At 42.5% G+C, this 19,323-nt stretch overlaps 1 protein-coding gene across 3 annotated transcripts; it reads right to left on the reverse strand.

The window, feature by feature from the left end:
- Positions 1–1,231: 1,231 nt before the first annotated feature.
- On the reverse strand, positions 1,232–17,698 carry LOC106605452 (gonadotropin-releasing hormone II receptor). 3 transcript variants are annotated; one of them, XM_045718495.1, is made up of 5 exons: positions 13,939–17,698; positions 9,721–12,355; positions 7,651–8,188; positions 4,345–4,546; positions 1,232–4,173 (listed from the first exon to the last, which is right to left on the reverse strand). In XM_045718495.1, the coding sequence occupies exons 3-5, from the start codon at positions 8,185–8,187 to the stop codon at positions 3,752–3,754; spliced, it is 1,161 nt and encodes a 386-aa protein (XP_045574451.1). In that variant the 5' UTR covers position 8,188; positions 9,721–12,355; positions 13,939–17,698; the 3' UTR covers positions 1,232–3,751. The 3 variants fall into 3 exon arrangements, with proteins under 3 accessions (XP_045574451.1, XP_014056606.1, XP_014056604.2); XM_014201131.2 differs by having other exon boundaries at positions 9,721–17,698; XM_014201129.2 differs by lacking the exons at positions 9,721–12,355; positions 13,939–17,698 and having other exon boundaries at positions 7,651–8,540.
- Between the last annotated feature and the right edge of the window lie 1,625 nt (positions 17,699–19,323).

Consider the following 19,323-nt stretch of genomic DNA (forward strand, 5'->3'; position numbering starts at 1 on the left):
CAAATCAGCGTAAAAGCAGGTGAGCTGGTGGGCATTTTCTGGTGTTTGGTGGTGGGAAACTGAGTGGGTCGAGCATAACATGTCAACTCTGTTACCCATAGACAGAAAGGCTAGAAATGTTTAAACAAATGTTTTTATTAAATTTTTTGCTTGCATTCAGTTGCCATTCCCTGTTGAACACACAGAACAAGCTTCCATTCCCCCTGTCACAAGGGGATTTGTGGCTGATTTTAAGATGAAGTCATCAACCCTGTTATTGTCAACCCTGTTACTTTATAACCCTGTGAATTCCAAACAACAGTAAACAGCAAATACTGTACACTGAACATTACAATCATTCCAATGCCTTACACAGACGTACATTGTGTATTGATTCTAAATGCATTTCCATACCTTGTTATCTTGCTACCCTGCTTCATAAACAACGTCTTTTACTTGAAGTGGGTAAAAACAATTATGTGTCGACATTAGTATAATTGTCTTTTTTTGTATACTTTGGCAAATGTCTGTTTTTCCCCACAAGGTTCAAGGCAAATCTCAAATCAAATCAAATTTTATTTGTCACATGCGCCGAATACAGGTGCACACCTTACCGTGAAATGCTTACTTACAAGGCCTTAACCAACAATGCAGTTCAAGAAATAGAGTTCAGAAAATATATACTAAATAAACTAAAGTAAAAAAATCAAATAAAAAGTCACACAAAATAACAATAATGGGGCTATATACATGGGGTACCAGTACCGAGTCATGTGCGGGGGTACAGGTTAGTCGAGGTAATTTGTACATGTAGATAGGGGTAAAGTGACTATGCATAAATAGTAAACAGCGAGTAGCAGCAGTGTAAATGTAAATGATTCGGGTGGCCATCTGATTAATTGTTCAGCAGTCTTATGGCTTGGGGGTAGAAGCTGTTAAGGAGCCTTTTGGACCTAGACTTGGCACTTCGGTACCGCTTGCCGTGCAGTAGCAGAGAGAACAGTCTATGACTTTGGTGACTGGAGTCTTTGACAACTTTTTGGGCCTGACAAGGCCTAGTATATAGGTCCTGGATGGCAGGAAACCTGGACCCAGTGATGTACTGGGCCGTGTGCACTACCCTCTGTAGCGTCTTACGGTCGGATGCCGAGCAGTTGCTATACTAGGCGGTGATGCAACCGGTCAGGATGCTCTCGATGGTGCAGCTGTAGAACTTTTTGAGGATCTTGAGACCCATGCCAAATCTTTTCAGTCTCCTGAGGGGGAATAGGTTTTGTCGTGCCCTCTTCACGACTGTCTTGGTGTGTTTGGACCATGATAGTTTGTTGGTGATGTGGATACTAAGGAACTTGAAACTCGCCACCTGTGCCACTACAGCCCCGTCGATGTGAATGGGGGCGTGTTCGGCCCTCCTTTTCCTATAGTCTACGATCAGCTCCTTTGTCTTGCTCACGTTGAGGGAGAGGTTGTTGCATACTCTCCCTTTATGAGAACTCTTACCAGCTCAGGAACATACATATTTTGGGTGGGATGGAACAACCCCCAAGTGAATTCATACCTCTGTGTATATGATATTCAGAACATTCCATAAGAAGGTGGGCATACAGTATGTGTACTGTGTATACCCCCAGGACAGACATCCCATGATATTCTTCTTACATGACTCTATCAATCTGGCTGCCTCAAGCCTCAGAGCATACCGTAGCTACAGGAGAAGGATCAGGAGAATTGATTTGTATAGCCTAATGACTATGGCTTAGCCCACTACTTGTGACCCTACTAACAAGTATCTTCTTGGCCCTTTAGCACAATGGTAAGATTAATGGGCTTGATGCATTATTGATTCCACCTGTCTGCACTCTGCTGCCATATACAGTGACTGTACAAAACACTGCTCTTCCCATGACATAGACTGACCAGGTGAATCCAGGTGAAAGCTATGATCCCTTATTGATGTCACCTGTTAAATCTACCTCAATCAGTGTAGATGAAGGGGAAGAGATAGGTTAAATAATGTTTTTTAAGCCTTAAGACATTTGAGACATCGGTTGTGTATGTGTGCCATTCAGAGGGTGAATGGACAAGGGAAAATATTTAAGTGCCTTTGAAGGGGGTACGGTAGTAGATGCCAGGCGCACCAGTTTGAGTGTGTCAAGAACTGCAACGCTGCTGGGTTTTTCACGCTCAACAGTTTCTCTCTCCTGTGTATCAAGAATGGTCCACCACCCAAAGGACATCCAGCCAACGGCAGGCCAGTGGTCAAAAAAGGGTCATTGATGAAAGAGGACAGAGGAGGCTGACACGAATTGTGTAGAGCAGCAACAGACGGGCTACAGTTAACCATGTTTTCATGGCTCACATTGGGCCCATTGATAAAAGTGGAGCAACATTTGAACGCCACAGGATACCTGAACATCAATGCCAATCAGGTGCATCCCTTCAAGGCAGCAGTGTATGACCCATGCCACAAGGCTAGGACTGTCCAGGAATGGTTCCACAAACATGACAGATATTTCAGCCACTGCAGTGTCCTGCCCAGTCACCAGATTTCAATCCAATTGAGCATCTGTGGGATGAGATGGAATGATCTATTCAGAGTAGAGATCCACTACCAGCCAACTTAACACAACTGTGGGATGCTTTGGAGTCAGCATTGGCCAGCATCCCTGTGGAACGCTTTTGAAACCTTGTAGAGTTCATGCCCCGACAAACTGAGGCTGTTCTGAGGACAAAACGGGGTACAACTCAATATTAGGAAGGTGTTCCTAATGTTTTGTGCACTCAATGTATTATAATATACTGTAGTTGTGCTTTGGTTTTCAAGCCTGAATGGCTGAAGTGAATGCATGAATAGTAAATACAGTACGATTATGTTTTTCTCCATGACATGCACTGAATGTGACAGTTCTCTGGACTGTCTTCCGAGTGAAACGGCCAACCATTTTATTGTACCATCAACTGCATTTGTAAATTTGTTTGTAATTTGACAGTTTTGTATAGTGATGGTTGGCTATGGAGATCATCTCATGCAGCCTGGCATTGTAAGGACACAGTGTTGCATGGAAAAGCAACCTGTAGGCAGACAGCGAGCAGTGTGACATACTGTAAGCAGCATGGTGTATATATATATATCAAGGGACAGCCAAGGGTTTTAATGGTTCGTAGAAAGTTGTGGAACAGCACTTAAAATGAGTTTGCCTTTCCATTTGATAGTAATTGAAATAGAATGGCATGTGCTTAACTGTTGCTGTATAACTAGATATGCAACGTTGGCAGAAACGTGTCGCAGCCCATTTGATTCTGTTCTGCCTCCCTCTGGACCTCTTGGACACAACAAACCATTCATGTAAGCTCGCAAGATCAGGGTGGCTCCTAGGTCTACCTCTGAACTGCCTTAGCCATGGTGCTTAACGCTGTAGATTAGGCCCAGAAACATGTTTTTTTCTGGGTAAAGTAATCCTGAAGGATTTGAACCCTTCAACCCTTGACTTCCAAGATAGTTTTGTCTCTTTATCCATCTATCCCCTTTTATCTCAGGTTGGGCTTGACCCCTAACTCAAGTGCCTCTTCCCATGCTTCAACAATGTCCTCAAAATGTCAAAGATGGGCTTACAATCAGAGGGGAGACATTTTGGTGGTGCTGTTTAGCCTGTCACTGTCTTCACCTCACACAATAAGTAGGTCGGTCTACATACTCCTTAGTACCGCTCATTTCCAGGTCTGCTCTCCCTCAGCCCTCCAACCTTACAGATGTACTTACTGTCAGCGCCAGTCATCTACCGTCACCTCCAGTCTCTTTGGTCTGTTCCACACCGGGGGCGTCAGAGTCCTGCTCTCCGCTGTGGGGGCCCTGGTGGGCGGACAGGCGGTCCAGAGACCTGGGCGACATATTAATGTCCCTTCTTCTATAGCACCAGCACATGGCCAGATCGGCCCGGAACGAGGGCGTGTAGAAGCCATAGATGACCGGGTCAAAACATGTGTTCAGGTTGCCGAAGACAAACAGGGCGTGGTGGATGTATTCAGGCGTGACCTGCAGCATTTCCGGCTGGAACCAGTACCAGATACCCAGGAGGTAGTAGGGCGTCCAGCAGACCACGAAGGACATCACGATGATGATGGTCATCTTTAGAGTCTTCATTCGTGCTTTGGGGAACATGTCTGTGCCACTGCGTCTCAGGCAGGACTCGCCAGCTGGAAAAGTATGGCGCTGGTTAGTAGCTTCCTAAAGCTAATGTAGCTATCATATCTTGCCTAAACATTGTCAATGTATAATTCATGTTGGAACAGCATATAGGCCTACTGAGGTTGCCATTTTGGACATGCAAGTATTGTGGTTGCCAGATTAGAATAGCTAGCTTGTACCTTTGTTCCTGTGGAGTTGCTGATTGATCTCAATGAGGATGCGGGTGTAGCAGAAGCTCATGACCAGCAGGGGGAACACGTAGAGAGTGACGAAGTAGAACATGTTGTAGACCGTCTCCTGCCATCGCTCTTTGAAGCTGCCATGGGTCACACACTGGGTGAAGTCTACGCCCTCTGCCTTGATGGCCCGGAAGATGAACAGCTGGGGAACAGGAAGTCACTGAGTAACAACAACCACAACATCTAAGATGTATGACAATCCACCTACTGTAAATACAGTAGTACCTTTCACACAGATATACACTGGGCTACTACAGTACTACTTTAGGTTGTGTTGGGGATCATTTAATCTACCTTCAAAGTATAAAACTCAATTGAGGCCTTGGCTGCTATTTTGTGCTGGAGCACTGGCCAGAAATGGGTGGTTTAATGAGAAAATTCAGTGGCTGAGTCATGTCTGCAGTATTTTCTGATTAATGAATGCAGTGGTCAGTAGCATCACAATAACTTTCAAGGTGGATCCATATTCTGCAATGGCTTTCAAGATTATTTGGGGACATAAATCACCATGACAGACATATATAAATACTGAATTGATATATGATTTTATACTTTCAGTTGTATCCAATCTGAGTTGGGGGCAGAGTTGTTAGCCTTTTGCAACAATGCAATTTTACTTGTTTTCCAATCAATGTATTAATAAAACGCTAGCTTGTTTTCAGTGTTTAAATACTTGCTTTTACAACATCTTCCTCCTTCTGCTGCTGATGTTGCACTTCCCTAATTCTCAGGAATATAATCACATTTCACACTCTGGGGGGGCACAATTAACTAACTAATATCAGCATGCCAGGAATTTTAAGATTTCTCGCTGAAATGCCTCCTCATTTCCAGGAAGACTCCAGAATGCATATCCCTATCTGTCTATCTACCCCCTTGTCCTTGCCCCTCTGCTGCATAGGGGCGGTGATTACGTGGGATCTCTGACGGTGTGGCACTGATACGTAAATCCTGTTATGCCCCTCTGCACTCTACAGCCCTGAAAATTAAATTACAGGGGAAGAGCCTGAGGCGAGACATTCAAGATGCTCATGCACTGTGGTGAATCACTCACCTACCAGCAGGTGCACTGATAAAACTCCCAGCAGCCCCGGCGCCACTCAGACAGCAAATTAGGCTTATTTGTCTACTCAGATTAATAAATCTATCCTCATGAGGGACACATGCCGTCCCCCCCCCCCCTTTGAACCTCCCGTCCCACACTCTGACACTCCCCCCTTCAAGCAAACAGTCACTCTCCCCCCTTCAAGTAAACAGTCACTCTCCCCCCAAGTAAACAGTCACTCTCCCCCTTCAAGTAAACAGTCACTCTCCCCCTTCAAGTAAACAGTCACTCTCCCCCCTTCAAGTAAACAGTCACTCTCCCCCCCAAGTAAACAGTCACTCTCTCCCCTTCAAGTAAACAGTCACTCTCCTGCCGCTTGAAGTAAACCGTCCAAACAATGTAGAGAAGCCTGGACTACTTTGAAGTTGTGGTGCAGTAGTATGCCATTACTCTTTGAAACCATTTTACACACTGTGCAAGAATATACCCAAGAACAATCCTAGCTACGGTAAGTTATGTACTGTACATTTTATATTTCCTTAGGCTACATTCTAAATCAGATGACTTGTAATATATTTATTTATGTATTTTCAACAGGGAAACAAAAGATGCCCTGCAGTGTGATCTTGAATTGGTTGTAGCCCAAAACAAATTCAAGATCACACTGTGGGGCATCTTTTTTTCTCTTTTTTATAATAATAATATATTACAAGGCATAAACCACTCTGTCAAGTTCAGAGGAAATATTTCATTTCCCTGTCAAAGCGAATCAATGAATGCATCCATCCACATTTTCCTCTACACCGGCTGTCCTTACAGACCAGTGCACCATTAACTATCGCTTTCACATAATCCTTAATGCACTGTTTTTGACAAGGGGTTTTCAGGAAAGCATTTTTCAATGACATAGCAGACAGGATTGTGTTTTTGATTCAAGGAACACATTGCCAAAGAGCCAGGGAGATCCCCAGCATATATTCATTAAATCCCCATCTAGATCCATCAGTTTGTGTGCACAGTAGGCGAAGCGGTTTCAATTTCTGGATAAGATGACAGTTGAGTACAGCACACCATGCAGGAACAGAATCGTAGGTAATGCCTCCTCGTTTGTCACTGTGTGTGTATGTGTGTGTGTATTAGATGTACGCTTGACCTTGACCGGATTAAATTCAGTATCTGTCACAAATGGTGACCTCAGCCATCCTTTCACCTGCCATCTCCCATCAGCCACTGGGTCGAGAGTGTTAACTGGCACTTGAAACATCTGTGCAAACTGATTGATTATGTGTACACTCCCACTCAGCCCAGTCAAAGCTTCTCTCTTTTCCTGGCACCCCCAATTGTGGTACGAGATTCCCCCTGAAGCTAGGACAGCAGAGTCTCTGCCCATCTTCCATAAACAACTGAAACCCTACCTCTTCAAAGAATATCTTAACAAACTTCTGTATTGAAGCAAAATGTACTTACGACAACTGTGATATGTGGTTCTCACCTAGCTATCTATTTTTTATTTATTCATGTAATTTTTACCCCCTTTTTCTCCCCAACTTTGTGATTAAGATCATGTCTCATCGCTACCGGGCTTGGGAGAGGCAAAAGTCGAGTCACGCATCCTCCGAAACATGACCCGCCAAACCGCGCTTCTTAACACCTGCCCGCTTAACCCGGAAGCCAACTGCACCAATATGTCGGAGGAAACACCATTCAACTGATGACCGAGATCAGCCTGCAGGCGCCCGGCCCGCCACATGGAGTCACTAGAGCGTGATGAGCAACATAGACCCACCCCCGGCCAAACCCTCCCCTAACCCAGACGACGCTGGGTCAATTGTGTGCGCCACCCTATGGGACTCCCGGTCATGACCGGTGATCAAACCCCAGGCTGTAGTGACGCCGCAACACGGCGATGCAGTGCCTTAGACTTCTGCACCACTTTGGAGGCCCCCACCTAGCTATCTTAAGATGAATGCACTTACTCTAAGTACCTTTGGATAAAAGCATCTGCTAAATTACTAAAATGTAAACACATATTTCTAAGTGCCTTGACTAACCCACAGCTAGAGCTGCACTTGGCATGAACACGTCATCTCAACAACATACCAGGAATGAACAAAATCACTTTAATTTTAAGGAATTTACCTTGAATTTCTTGGAGTGCCACACTATTTATAGTAAACAAGGCTACCAGGGTTTTAACTCACCTGTGGTAAGGCCAGAAGCACGCTGAGGCCCCAGGCCAGACCCAGCATCCTCTTGTTCCGGTGGTGGGAGTTGAGTGAGTCCAGCGGGTGCAGGATGGCGTGGTGCCTGTCCAGACTGACCACCACCAGGATGAAGGCTGACGAGTGCATGGCAAACAGCTTGAGGAAGCACAGCATCTTACACATGGCGTCTCCGCCATACCACTGCACCGTGATGTTCCAAATGGCGTCCAGTGGCATCACCACAAAGGTCATCATCAGGTCGGCGGCGGCCAGGCTCATGATGAGTGGTCGCAAGTGAGAAGCCAGGCGCCGACCACGCCCCCGGCACACACTGACCAATAACGCAAGGTTGCTGCAGGCAGCAAATAGGAAGAGGATTAAGGTGGCGCCGACACGGAATTGGGCGGCTCGGGTGAAGGTGGGCGCCTCCCAGTCAACCAGAGGGGGAAACTGGGACATGTTTGAGAGGGCGGGTTGCATTGACCTGGTGGCACCCACTAAGGGAGGCCTCAGGAGGGACAGGTTGCCAGACATCCTGGGTTGGAAAAGACAAGGTTTATATGAATGACTGTAGATGACAAAGTAAAACATGTATGTCATTATCGTGATTACATACATTATTATCATATACACATCAAAGTTTTTATGCGTCGTCAGATATTCTACGTTGCTCTGTATAGTATAAGTGAGTATTAATGTAAAATAAGACCACATGCGACTGATACACAGTCCACAGTCCACCAACCAACTCGTCAGAGAGAAGCGTACCCACTGGGTACACCACATAATTTCAACGTGGATAATTGGGTAATATTTGGTTGAGATGTTGATGAATTAGATTACAACATATATTCACCCACTCAAAAAGCAGTGCTGTAAAGTTCCTCAGTAAAAATATTTTAAAGTACTACTTAAGTAGTTTTTTTTGGGTATCTGTACTTTACTATTTATATTTGACAACTTTTACCAAATATTTTACTTTTTACCCCATACATTTTCCCTGACAACCCAAAGAACTCATTACATTTTGAATGCTTAGCAAGACAGGAAAACTGTGAAATTCATATACTTGGTCATCCCTACTGCCTGTGGTCTGGTGGACTCACTAAACACAAAGGCATATTTTGTAAATAATAGTGATGGAGAGTGCCCCTGGCTATCCATACATTTTAAAAACAAGAAAATGCTACCTCCTGCTTTGCTTAATATAAGAAATGTGAAATGATTTATACTTTTACTTTTGATACTTAAGTACATTTTAAACCAAATACTTTGACTTTTACTCAAGTAGTATTTTAATGGGTGACTTTCACTTTTACTTGAGTAACTTTATATTAAGGTATAATACTTTTACTCAAGTATGACACATAGGTACCTTTCCACCACTGTCAAAAAGATAGCCAAAAGTTAGTTGAATTGCCAATGTGTTATCACTATGCTTTCAACCATCTAAAAGCACAACCAAATTCCAATGGAAAAACATCTGATTTTTGGTTTAATTGTCACCCAAATGTCTATCACTTCACTTTCAACCATCTTAAAGCACAGCAAAGTTCAAATGGGAATACAGTGTCAGATATTTTGTTAAATGTGTTATCACTGTGTTTAATTCATCTAATAGCAGAACCAAATGACCGGTATTGCAGTTGAGATTACATTAATGCCATTTGAGATTCTGTGCAGATTGTGAAGATCTCCATTGACCTGCAACATCCTATGCATACTATCTTGAACATGCATGCTTTATGTGATTACATAAGAAGAAATGTATATTTACAATAACATCAATGTGCCAATGGACGTATTACTAATTTTAAGGTGGAATGTTATATTAGTTTGGAAGATAACTTTAGGCTAAGGCTATTTACTGTATTACAAAAGTAATATTAAATTCTGTTTGGTTGACAATGCAACCAAATACCAACATTTAAAGGAGATGCACTGTATATATCAAGTATGAAGGGAAGACCCAGATGCAGACCACGTCGAATAAACAATAGTTTAATGTTCCAACAGGGGCCTGCAAGACAGGTATGGGTCAGAAAACCAGAGGTCAGGCAACGGTACCGGACTCCAGGCAGGCTCAGGTAGAGGTCGGTAATCCAGAGGGGGGCAGAGGTACAGGGCAGCAGGCAGGCTCAGGGTCAGGCAGGGTGGTCAGGCAGGTGGGCTCAGAGTCAGGACAGGCAAGGGTCAAAACCGGGAGGGCAAGAAAAGAGAGACTAGAAAAAGCAGGCGCTGAGACACAAACCGCTGGTTGACTCGAACAAAGAAGACGAACTGGCAACGGACAAACAGAGAACACAGGTATATATACACAGGAGATAATGGGGAAGATGGGCGACACCTGGAGGGGGTGGAGACAATCACAAGAACAGGTGAAACAGATCAGGGTGTGACAGTATATACTGCTTGGATAGTTAGATCTAAGCCACTGTCTTAATCCTATTCTTTAACTTATATTTTTGGCTGAGTTAGAGACGTGAATCCAACATATCATTTGTTAACTTGTACCAATATTTGAAGGAGATTTATATTCTGCATGGATAGTTCCATCTGTGCCACTGACTTAGTCTGGCTTTAATTCCAGTTTGTCTACAAATTAATTATTGATATGTTGGATTCACGTCTTTATCTCAATAAAAAATAAAAGGTAAAGAATAGGACTAAATCAAATTAAATCATACTTTAAATGCCCTTTAAATTAAGTTTGTATTGTCTATTTTATGTTGAATTCTGGGTTTAATTTAAACAATAGCTGTTGATAACTTTTCAAATGCTATACAGGCCTAAATAGCATCATTGATGTTATATGATTGATAAAGTATGGTCACATTTCATTTGCTCTGTTAAACTACTCTGTGGAAGGACTTCGATAGCGACAGTGAATCTATTTAGTTTTAAGTCGAGATCTCCCAACAATAATTCTCATGATATCACATTAGTAATAGTTAGTGAAAAATAGCATAGCTAAGCAGGGCTGGGATTAGTTAAAACCTTAAAACCCTGGATGGGAGACCAAAGGGTAGATTCTCCAGTAGGAGGTGCTGCCCAGCCTATTGTTGTTTTCTGACAGTGGATTTTTTTACGTTGAAGCTGTTTTAAAGGTACAAATTCAACATATTTTACAGGAGGGTTGTCTATGTTTAAATTTCGTTACCATAATGACATAATCCTGAGGCTGAAATTTCACCCTCAAAACCACAGTTGATGACTTTTTTCAAATCCAATGTATTTTCCATATCACAATACGTTGACAAATTAAGTTGAAACAACGTTGATTCAACCAGTTTGTGCATGGTGGGTAATAGCATCAAGATGATAAACAATTATCCCACTGACAGAATTGCACGGTAACATATTGTAATCTCCTGGTAATCAGAATATGACGCTGCTTGTTATTGCTCAACTATACACAGAAGGCCAGTGGAGATGTATGGGTATTCAACACACTGTTTTGTCACTAATGAGACACGAGGCAGCCTCCCCTGCTAATAACAAACCTCTGCAGTATAACTCACACAGTAATCGCACCAGCGCTGCATCTTCCCTACTCATAACTGCTGTTTTTATGGCTCTAGTTGGCCTCCCAAATATCCCTCTATTCTGTTAGCTAGACACAGGTTTGGCATGTCAGCTAAACTCTTGCCCAGTGTAACATATTTATCTGAAGTCCTGAACACCAGGAAAATGGCCATATAGATAATACTGTACTTTTCACGACAGATGTTTGTTAGGAAATGTACATAGGATGTATGTTTGAATGGAAGGCTCTGTGTGGAATTGGACTCGGGATAAATGCACTGTATTGAAAAAACAGACATTAAATCATATGCTCAATAAGAAATACAGGACCAGCTGTTTCAAATAGGCTGTAGTGTTGGTGAGAAGCATTGCAATCATTACTTTGGAAAACAATGATCCAATCTGATCCGATTCAGTGACCCCAATTGGGTTGTAATAGAGGCCTACCTACCAGTGAATAACCACGTTGACTCTGACCATGATGGATCTGTTTTTATACCACTTTATGGCCAATGCAAATCAGTCCACACACAGAGCACAATAAACTGGCCTGTGTTGTGTCCTAGCCCCAGAGGACTGCAATCAGTGCCATAAAGCATCATTGTGTGCACTGTTTGTGGACTGTGATTCATAATGGCACAGTGATTTACAGAACAGCATGGACCATGGTGGGGGAGCGAGATGTCTTTGCACATTAAAGTGTAATGACAAAGCCTCAAAGTGAGAGGCTGATCCAGGAGGACTTCATGTACTGTATCACACACATATCAGAGGTAATAAGGTTGGCAATAGGATTATGATAGAATGATCAGATAAATGATCTGTATTCATCATCATTCATTTGATCTTACAGCATAATATCAAATGAGATAAGATGATCAGACAGTATGTCACAGTGGCTATACATCTTCTCTTAGCAAGTGCAGTAGATTTAAACACCACCAATCAACAATCGTCAAAACATTATTGACGACTACTCAAACACATGAACTGTTCACCTAGAGTAAGATGGAATGACACTGAACCTGGAAACAAGAAAAGCCAGTGTTGTTTAGACTACATGTGCCGTCTGCCTGCTGACTATTGGCTTGAAAGTCGATGTAGAGGACTGCAGAGCCTGAACTTACCCCACTCCAGAGCTGTCAACACCCTCTCCAAACACATTGCCCTGTGAATACTAAAAAAAAAGAAGAAAGATAATGTGTTTCTACAGCAGGGACATTGGGACAGGGAGACTTCTGCTCTTCGCCAGAGAGAAATGTCACACCAGAATGTGCTGAAAAGGCCGACCGGTGCAATGGATGCCTCATCAGCTCATTTCGTTTGTCAGCCTACCCTGGGAATTATTGGAGTTTATAAATATTTTACAAAGGGCATTGTCATGTGTAATGACTCATATGCAGAGATGGTGTTCGTTCTTGGTTTGTAACACAGGGAAAGGCACATTAGATTGATATAATGGTAATTTTCAGCCTCTTCTGACCATGACTTGCTTCAATTCGGCCCCGTCAGATCCCTGATGGCCCCAGTACTGATGCTGAGAACATTGACACAGCACTGCACTTAAAGTAGCAGCACAAAGACAACCTTTCTCTCTGTCTCCCTGATTTAGAATACCCAACCATATCCCCCTTTCAGTTTAGATGACCTTGGACCAAGCGTGTGTGTGTGTCCTATGCCACACACACACTCCCTCTATCGCTTTGTCTCTCACCATCTCACTTTAATTAATTCAACATTAATTAAGCCTTTCCTATGCCACACACACACACACACACACACACACACACACACACACACACACTTTCTCTCTCACCATCTCACTCTCATTAATTAAGTATTTCAACACTGATCCTCACTCTGCCTCCTCTCAATATGTTAACATATTCAAAATGAAGTCTTGAATAGGTGTTAATCACGTAATAGAATTATGTGAGTTATTTTTTGTGGGTGTGGTTGTTCTCCCATCCACTGAAGAATCCCTGGCACCGGCACGCGAAGGTGTCTGAAGGACATTCGGATCAAGTTTAACGCAGTAAATCGATCATCCCAGCATGCACCAGTAGCCTACTTGGGTCTTCAATCAGTGTTTACGGTGTACATTCATGAATTATTTTTTGGCGTCACTGCACAGCGGCGGTAATGTAAGTCCTATATCGAAACCCCGAGCCGTTCTACTCTTGAGCAAGGCAGTTAACCCCCAACATCAACTGCTCCCCGGGCGCCGTGAACGTCGTAAGGCAGCTCCCCGCATCTACCTGATTCAGAGGGGTTGGGTTAAATGCGGAAGACATATTTCGGTTGGCGTCACTGCTTTTGCTATAGTGGCGTGTATGCACGGAAAAACGTCGCGGTCCATTCGGAAACTGCAGCAATCTGATGGATGGGTCAATGGGATTCTAAACTTTAAGTGTGGCGAAAAACCTTTTACCTAACCTTTGAAAACGGAAGGTAAAAAAATGAAAGTATAAAACCTATATATTTCCAACGTTTTGCCTTTATATTTTAGACATTTGTTTGTTTTCATGGAGTAAATGGACAAGAAGCGTAGATATGCAGGGTTATTGCATATTTTATTCTATTGATTGTTTCGTACCATATACTCCTATAACAAATTAGGATATTTATTGTTATGCCACTATAATGTAGGCTATACAAGTTACTCCAATGTATCCTATAGCACGTTTATGTAGGCTAGTCATCTGTCCACATAATGACAACATGCAGTGAGATATATTACAGGACTATGCTCACTCTTACCTTGTTTAACGCTCAACTCACTTGGAATGCGCGCATTCCTCACAATACGCAACAAAGTACACTTTCTCTCCGATACAATGTTGCCTATTCCAATTGAACAGCTAAGCCGTAATGCAATGAAATATGTGTTTTATCTTCAGTTGCCGCAGCATGAAAGATAATTGAAAACCAAAATTACGTATTCGTCTCCAAAGTAGGCCTACAACAATTTCAGCGTTTCGGTTGATCCATCTTTCACTCAGTTTTCTTTTTGTATATCGCAATATCCATGGGAGTTTCAAAAAATGATCCAATGTCCAATCCTTGTCGGGCTCCGAGGTTGGTGAAATAGGTTCTGCAGCTACAGTGCAGTTCAACAGACCACTCTATCCCACTACTTGCGTTCATCAAAAATAGACATGGGAGGGGAGCTGTCCATACACGCAGGTGCTGAAGTGCTGAAAAGAAACCTGGTGCATCAAAAGCATAGACTACAGATTATTTGACAATACTGATTTGCAGGCGCGTGCACAATATGGGTCTACCTGTGCCAGAACACCTGCCCCTTTTCCCTCCCACTTGCCAAGTGCTCTTTTGTGTGGTGGTACAGTTTTTGTACATTTTTTTTTTGTACAGTTTTTGTCATTGTTGTTCTGAACCCACTTCCACCTAGTTGTCATGATGACGTCAAATTCGCCACCCCCTGTATGGTTTTAGTGCTGAGCGATTAGGGTTGTTTGAGGTAGGGTCAGTTTCGATTTCAGTTTATTTTTTATACATTAAATGCACTATGCATTATGTGGGTCGAATGTTGTAGCAACAGAATAAAACAATTAAAAGTAAAAATGTTAGTGATGCCCATTACTGCTTATCACTTATTAACCATAATGTATTCACATTACTTCACTTTAATAAAATAGGTTTTATTTGATTACTTTATTATTTCATTCCAAGTAATCATCTCATCTCTATAGAGCTGCTGCCTATGCAGTCTGCCAAATCAACATTTTAGTAGTTCTTCAAAGTAAATAAGACAAACTTTTATGTATACTGAATGCCAAGTATCAATCACCCCATGTCTGCTCCACACGGTTCTTATTGTAATAGCTCAGTGCTCCACACAGACCGGACAAGTATGCAGGTGCCCAATGGATTATTGTCATTATAGTTAATTACCATGTTTTCTGTGCTAATATATGTAGAATATTGGCCTGTTGGAAACTAAAACAACCTACTACCTTGCATAGTTCAGGCTTGATCTGATTTATTGAGCTCACAGAAAAAACTCTAACAAAATGGAATTCAAATCATTTAAACTTACATTGGTCAATTAGTTGTTTAAAACCCCCAAAACAACCGACATTTCGGTTAATTGCTCAGCACTCGTGGAGATTGCGCTCGCCCATTATCCAAACATGCATGGCTTTAAATGTAGTCACTGGTGGAGTGTGTGTAGCAAGCTAACTAGTTTAAATATAAACAGTAATGCCAGAGCAGCATAACATCTGATTTACACTTTATAACACTTGATTTACATTATCACCAATATTCGGTCTGGACGGCTGATAGCCTATGTGCAGCAGCACTTCATCATGTATTTCCTTATACAATCATAGCAGCGGGAATGGTGGTGGAGGTGCGGCAGCACCCCTGATAAGGGACTGCACGTTATTGATAATGAGGGATACCTGGAGAAAATCGGACCTTCTGAAATTAAAATGGATGGCCCTCCCTTCAGTATAATATATATTTACCTGACCCTCCCTGAACGCTTGAAAAACAAAATTGTGACCCTCCCCTATACCCAAAATAATAATTAAAACAAAGTGGATAACAGAGAACATGCCTGCATTTACCCTCACTCCTATGACAAACCAGGGCTGGGTTTCCCAAAATGCATCGTAGCACTAAAATCATCCTAATTCCACTGACACTAAATGGACAGAAGAGTATCTTCGTGCTACGATGCTTTTATGAAACCCAGCTCAGAGCCTAAGATATGCAGTTTTAGAAAATGTTCTTCGATTTGTAAACATTACATAGCAAAGTAGCAAGAAGATTATGGATTTGCAGACCAACGCAGACAAGGGTAAGGATGAAAAGATATCCATTATAATAAAAGCACTGCATGAATCCATCTTATTTGCAGTCCGATTTTTTTTGTGCCTTTTATAAACGCATTTCTTGCAATTCTACGTCATTTTACATGACTGGAGACAAGCGGAATTTTTTTTAAATACCACAACAGAGCATGACAAGGAATGAGCGCAATCTGCAGGACAGCAGACATTTAGATTTCTATAAAGGCTATTGTTAAAAAAGAGGATAGTCTAAGTTTGGAACAGTGCTAAAGTTGTCTATCAACTGTAAAAATGTTGCAACAGAACCAGTTACAACTTTAGTATCTGATCATCAATGACTTAAATAACAAATGGCTTTTTCTCTAACACATAACCTAAAACTTAAGGTTGAATTTATTTGCACCGAAGAAAATAAGTGATAAACAACAATACAGTTAAAAACAAATAAATAAAAAACGGTGTGCAAGTATGGTTTGAAGCCCTAGGGCTTATAAAAAAAACACAACACAAAAAAACTATATTCAATACATAAGTACAAAAATAAAAAAGTTTTGTTAAAACAGACAACCCTTTTTTCTCCCCATTTTTGTGGTATCAAATTGGTAGTTACAGTCATGTCCCATCGCTGTAACTCCCGTATGTACTCGGGAGAGGCGAAGGTCGAGAGCCGTGCATCCTCCGAAACATGACCCAGCCAAGCTGCACTGCTTCTTGACACAATACCCGCTTAACCCGGAAGCCAGCCGCACCAATGTGTCAGAGGAAACACCGTACACCTGGCGAGCGTGTCAGCGTGCATGCTCCCAGCCCTCCACAGGAGTTGCTAGAGCGCAATGGTACAAGGAAATCTCGACCTGCCAAACCCTCTCCTAACCTGGACGACACTGGGCCAATTGTGCGCCACATCATGGGTCTCCCAGTCACGACCAGCTGTGACACAGCCTGGGATCGAACCCTGGTCTGTAGTGACGCCTGCAAATTAATTTTAACAAAAAATTGGTCCCTCAAAAAATGTGACCCTCCGTTGAATTTCAAAATCCCGATGTGGCCCTCGAGCCAAAAAGTTTTCCCACCCCTGGCCTATAGTATAGGCTATGGATAATTTTATTGAGACCACACTAGGCACACTTGATATTGCACACCCAGCAGAGAATCAGGGATGAGGGGCAGCATCAGGCACACGAGATACTAATTCTGAAACACTGAGCAATATGACATTTAAATCAATTACATGACCTCCCCTGGACTAAATAAAACAATTATAAAAATAAATAAAGACTAACCCCTTCCCCATGACTGAAATTGAAAAAGCATGACCCTCCTCTGGGTAACAACTGTGTACATTTCCACCTCTCCCTAAATTGAAATACATTTGCAAAAGTTATAGAATTACTGCTGTCTGTTCAGTAAGAAATGAAATAATTCAGAATAGCCTACTACACCATGAATCGGGAGTTGCTGGAACAAAACTTGAGCACGAGGGAGGGGTGCTCTCTCGATCACTTTTTGTTCCAGCACCTCCCGATTAAATAATCACTGAACACAGGTAGTCTAGACTCTAGCTAACCACCATATACTAAAGTATCCACACAAGCTACATATCATGAGTTAGAAGATTTCATAATATACCCTAATACAGTGAGGGGAAAAAGTATTTGATCCCCTGCTGATTTTTTACATTTGCCCACTGACAAAGAAATGATCAGTCTATAATTTTAATGGTAGGTTTATTGAACAGTGAGACAGAACAACAAACAATTCCAGAAAAACACGTCAAAAATGTTAGAAATTGATTTGCATTTTAATGAGGGAAATAAATATTTGACCCCCTCTCAATCAGAAAGATTTCTGGCTCCCAGGTGTCTTTTATACAGGTAACGAGCTGAGATTAGGAGCACACTCTTAAAGGGAGTGCTCCTAATCTCAGTTTGTTACCTGTATAAAAGACACCTGTCCACAGAAGCAGTCAATCAATCAGATTCCAAACTCTCCACCATGGCCAAGACCAAAGAGCTCTCCAAGGACGTCAGGGACAAGATTGTAGACCTACACAAGGCTGGAATGGGCTACAGACCATCGCCAAGCAGCTTGGTGAGAAGGTGACAACAGTTGGTGCGATTATTCGCAAATGGAAGAAACACAAAAGAACTGTCAATCTCCCTCGGCCTGGGGCTCCATGCAAGATCTCACCTTGTGGAGTTGCAATGATCATGAGAACGGTGAGGAATCAGCCCAGAACTACACAGGAGGATCTTGTCAATGATCTCAACGCAGCTGGGACCATAGTCACCAAGAAAACAATTGGTAACACACTACGCCGTGAAGGACTGAAATCCTGCAGCGCCCGCAAGGTCCCCCTGCTCATGAAAGCACATATACATGCCCGTCTGAAGTTTGCCAATGAACATCTGAATGATTCAGAGGACAACTGGGTGAAAATGTTGTGGTCAGATGAGACCAAAATTGAGCTCTTTGACATCAACTCAACTCGCCGTGTTTGGAGGAGGAATGCTGCCTATGACCCCAAGAACACCATCCCCACCGTCAAACATGGAGGTGGAAACATTATGCTTTGGGGGTGTTTTTCTGCTAATGGGACAGGACAACTTCACCGCATCAAAGGGACGATGGACGGGGCCGTGTACTGTCAAATCTTGGGTGAGAAATGTCCTTCCCTCAGCCAGGGCATTGAAAATGGGTCGTGGATGGGTATTCCATCATGACAATGACCCAAAACACACGGCCAAGGCAACAAAGGAGTGGCTCAAGAGTGGCCTAGCCAGTCTCCAGACCTTAATCCCATAGAAAATCTGTGGAGGGAGCTGAAGGTTCGAGATGCCAAACGTCAGCCTCGAAACCTTAATGACTTGGAGAAGATCTGCAAAGAGGAGTGGGACAAAATCCCTCCTGAGATGTGTGCAAACCTGGTGGCCAACTACAAGAAATGTCTGACCTCTGTGATTGCCAACAAGGGTTTTGCCACCAAGTACCAAGTCATGTTTTGCAGAGGGGTTAAATACTCATTTCCCTCAATAAAATGCAACATTTTTGACATGCGTTTTTCTGGATTTTGTTGTTGTTATTCTGTCTCTCACTGTTCAAATGAACCTACCATTAAAATGATAGACTGATCATTTCTTTGTCAGTGGGCAAACGTACAAAATCAGCAGGGGATCAAATACTTTTTTCCCCACACTGTATTCAGTTATTATTTAACAGCATTGAAGATAAATCCCAAATCAGTAACAAACAAATAATCGAGCTAGCCAACTAGCAGATTTATATCAATTAACGATCAGCTGATAGCCTACCCTATTTTCCCAAT

This window comes from Salmo salar, chromosome ssa05, assembly GCF_905237065.1.
Source record: "Salmo salar chromosome ssa05, Ssal_v3.1, whole genome shotgun sequence".
NCBI classification, from domain to species: Eukaryota; Metazoa; Chordata; class Actinopteri; order Salmoniformes; family Salmonidae; genus Salmo; species Salmo salar.

Excerpts from the sequence above, each read along its gene's own strand:
- LOC106605452 (XM_014201129.2), bottom strand. The coding sequence starts at position 8,439 with ATGTGGTGTACCCAGTGGGTACGCTTCTCTCTGACGAGTTGGTTGGTG. Across the intron at positions 4,547-7,650 it reads TGCTTCTGGCCTTACCACAG|CTGTTCATCTTCCGGGCCAT; the intron begins GTGAGTTAAAAC and ends CCTGTTCCCCAG. Across the intron at positions 4,174-4,344 it reads GCAACTCCACAGGAACAAAG|CTGGCGAGTCCTGCCTGAGA; the intron begins GTACAAGCTAGC and ends ATACTTTTCCAG.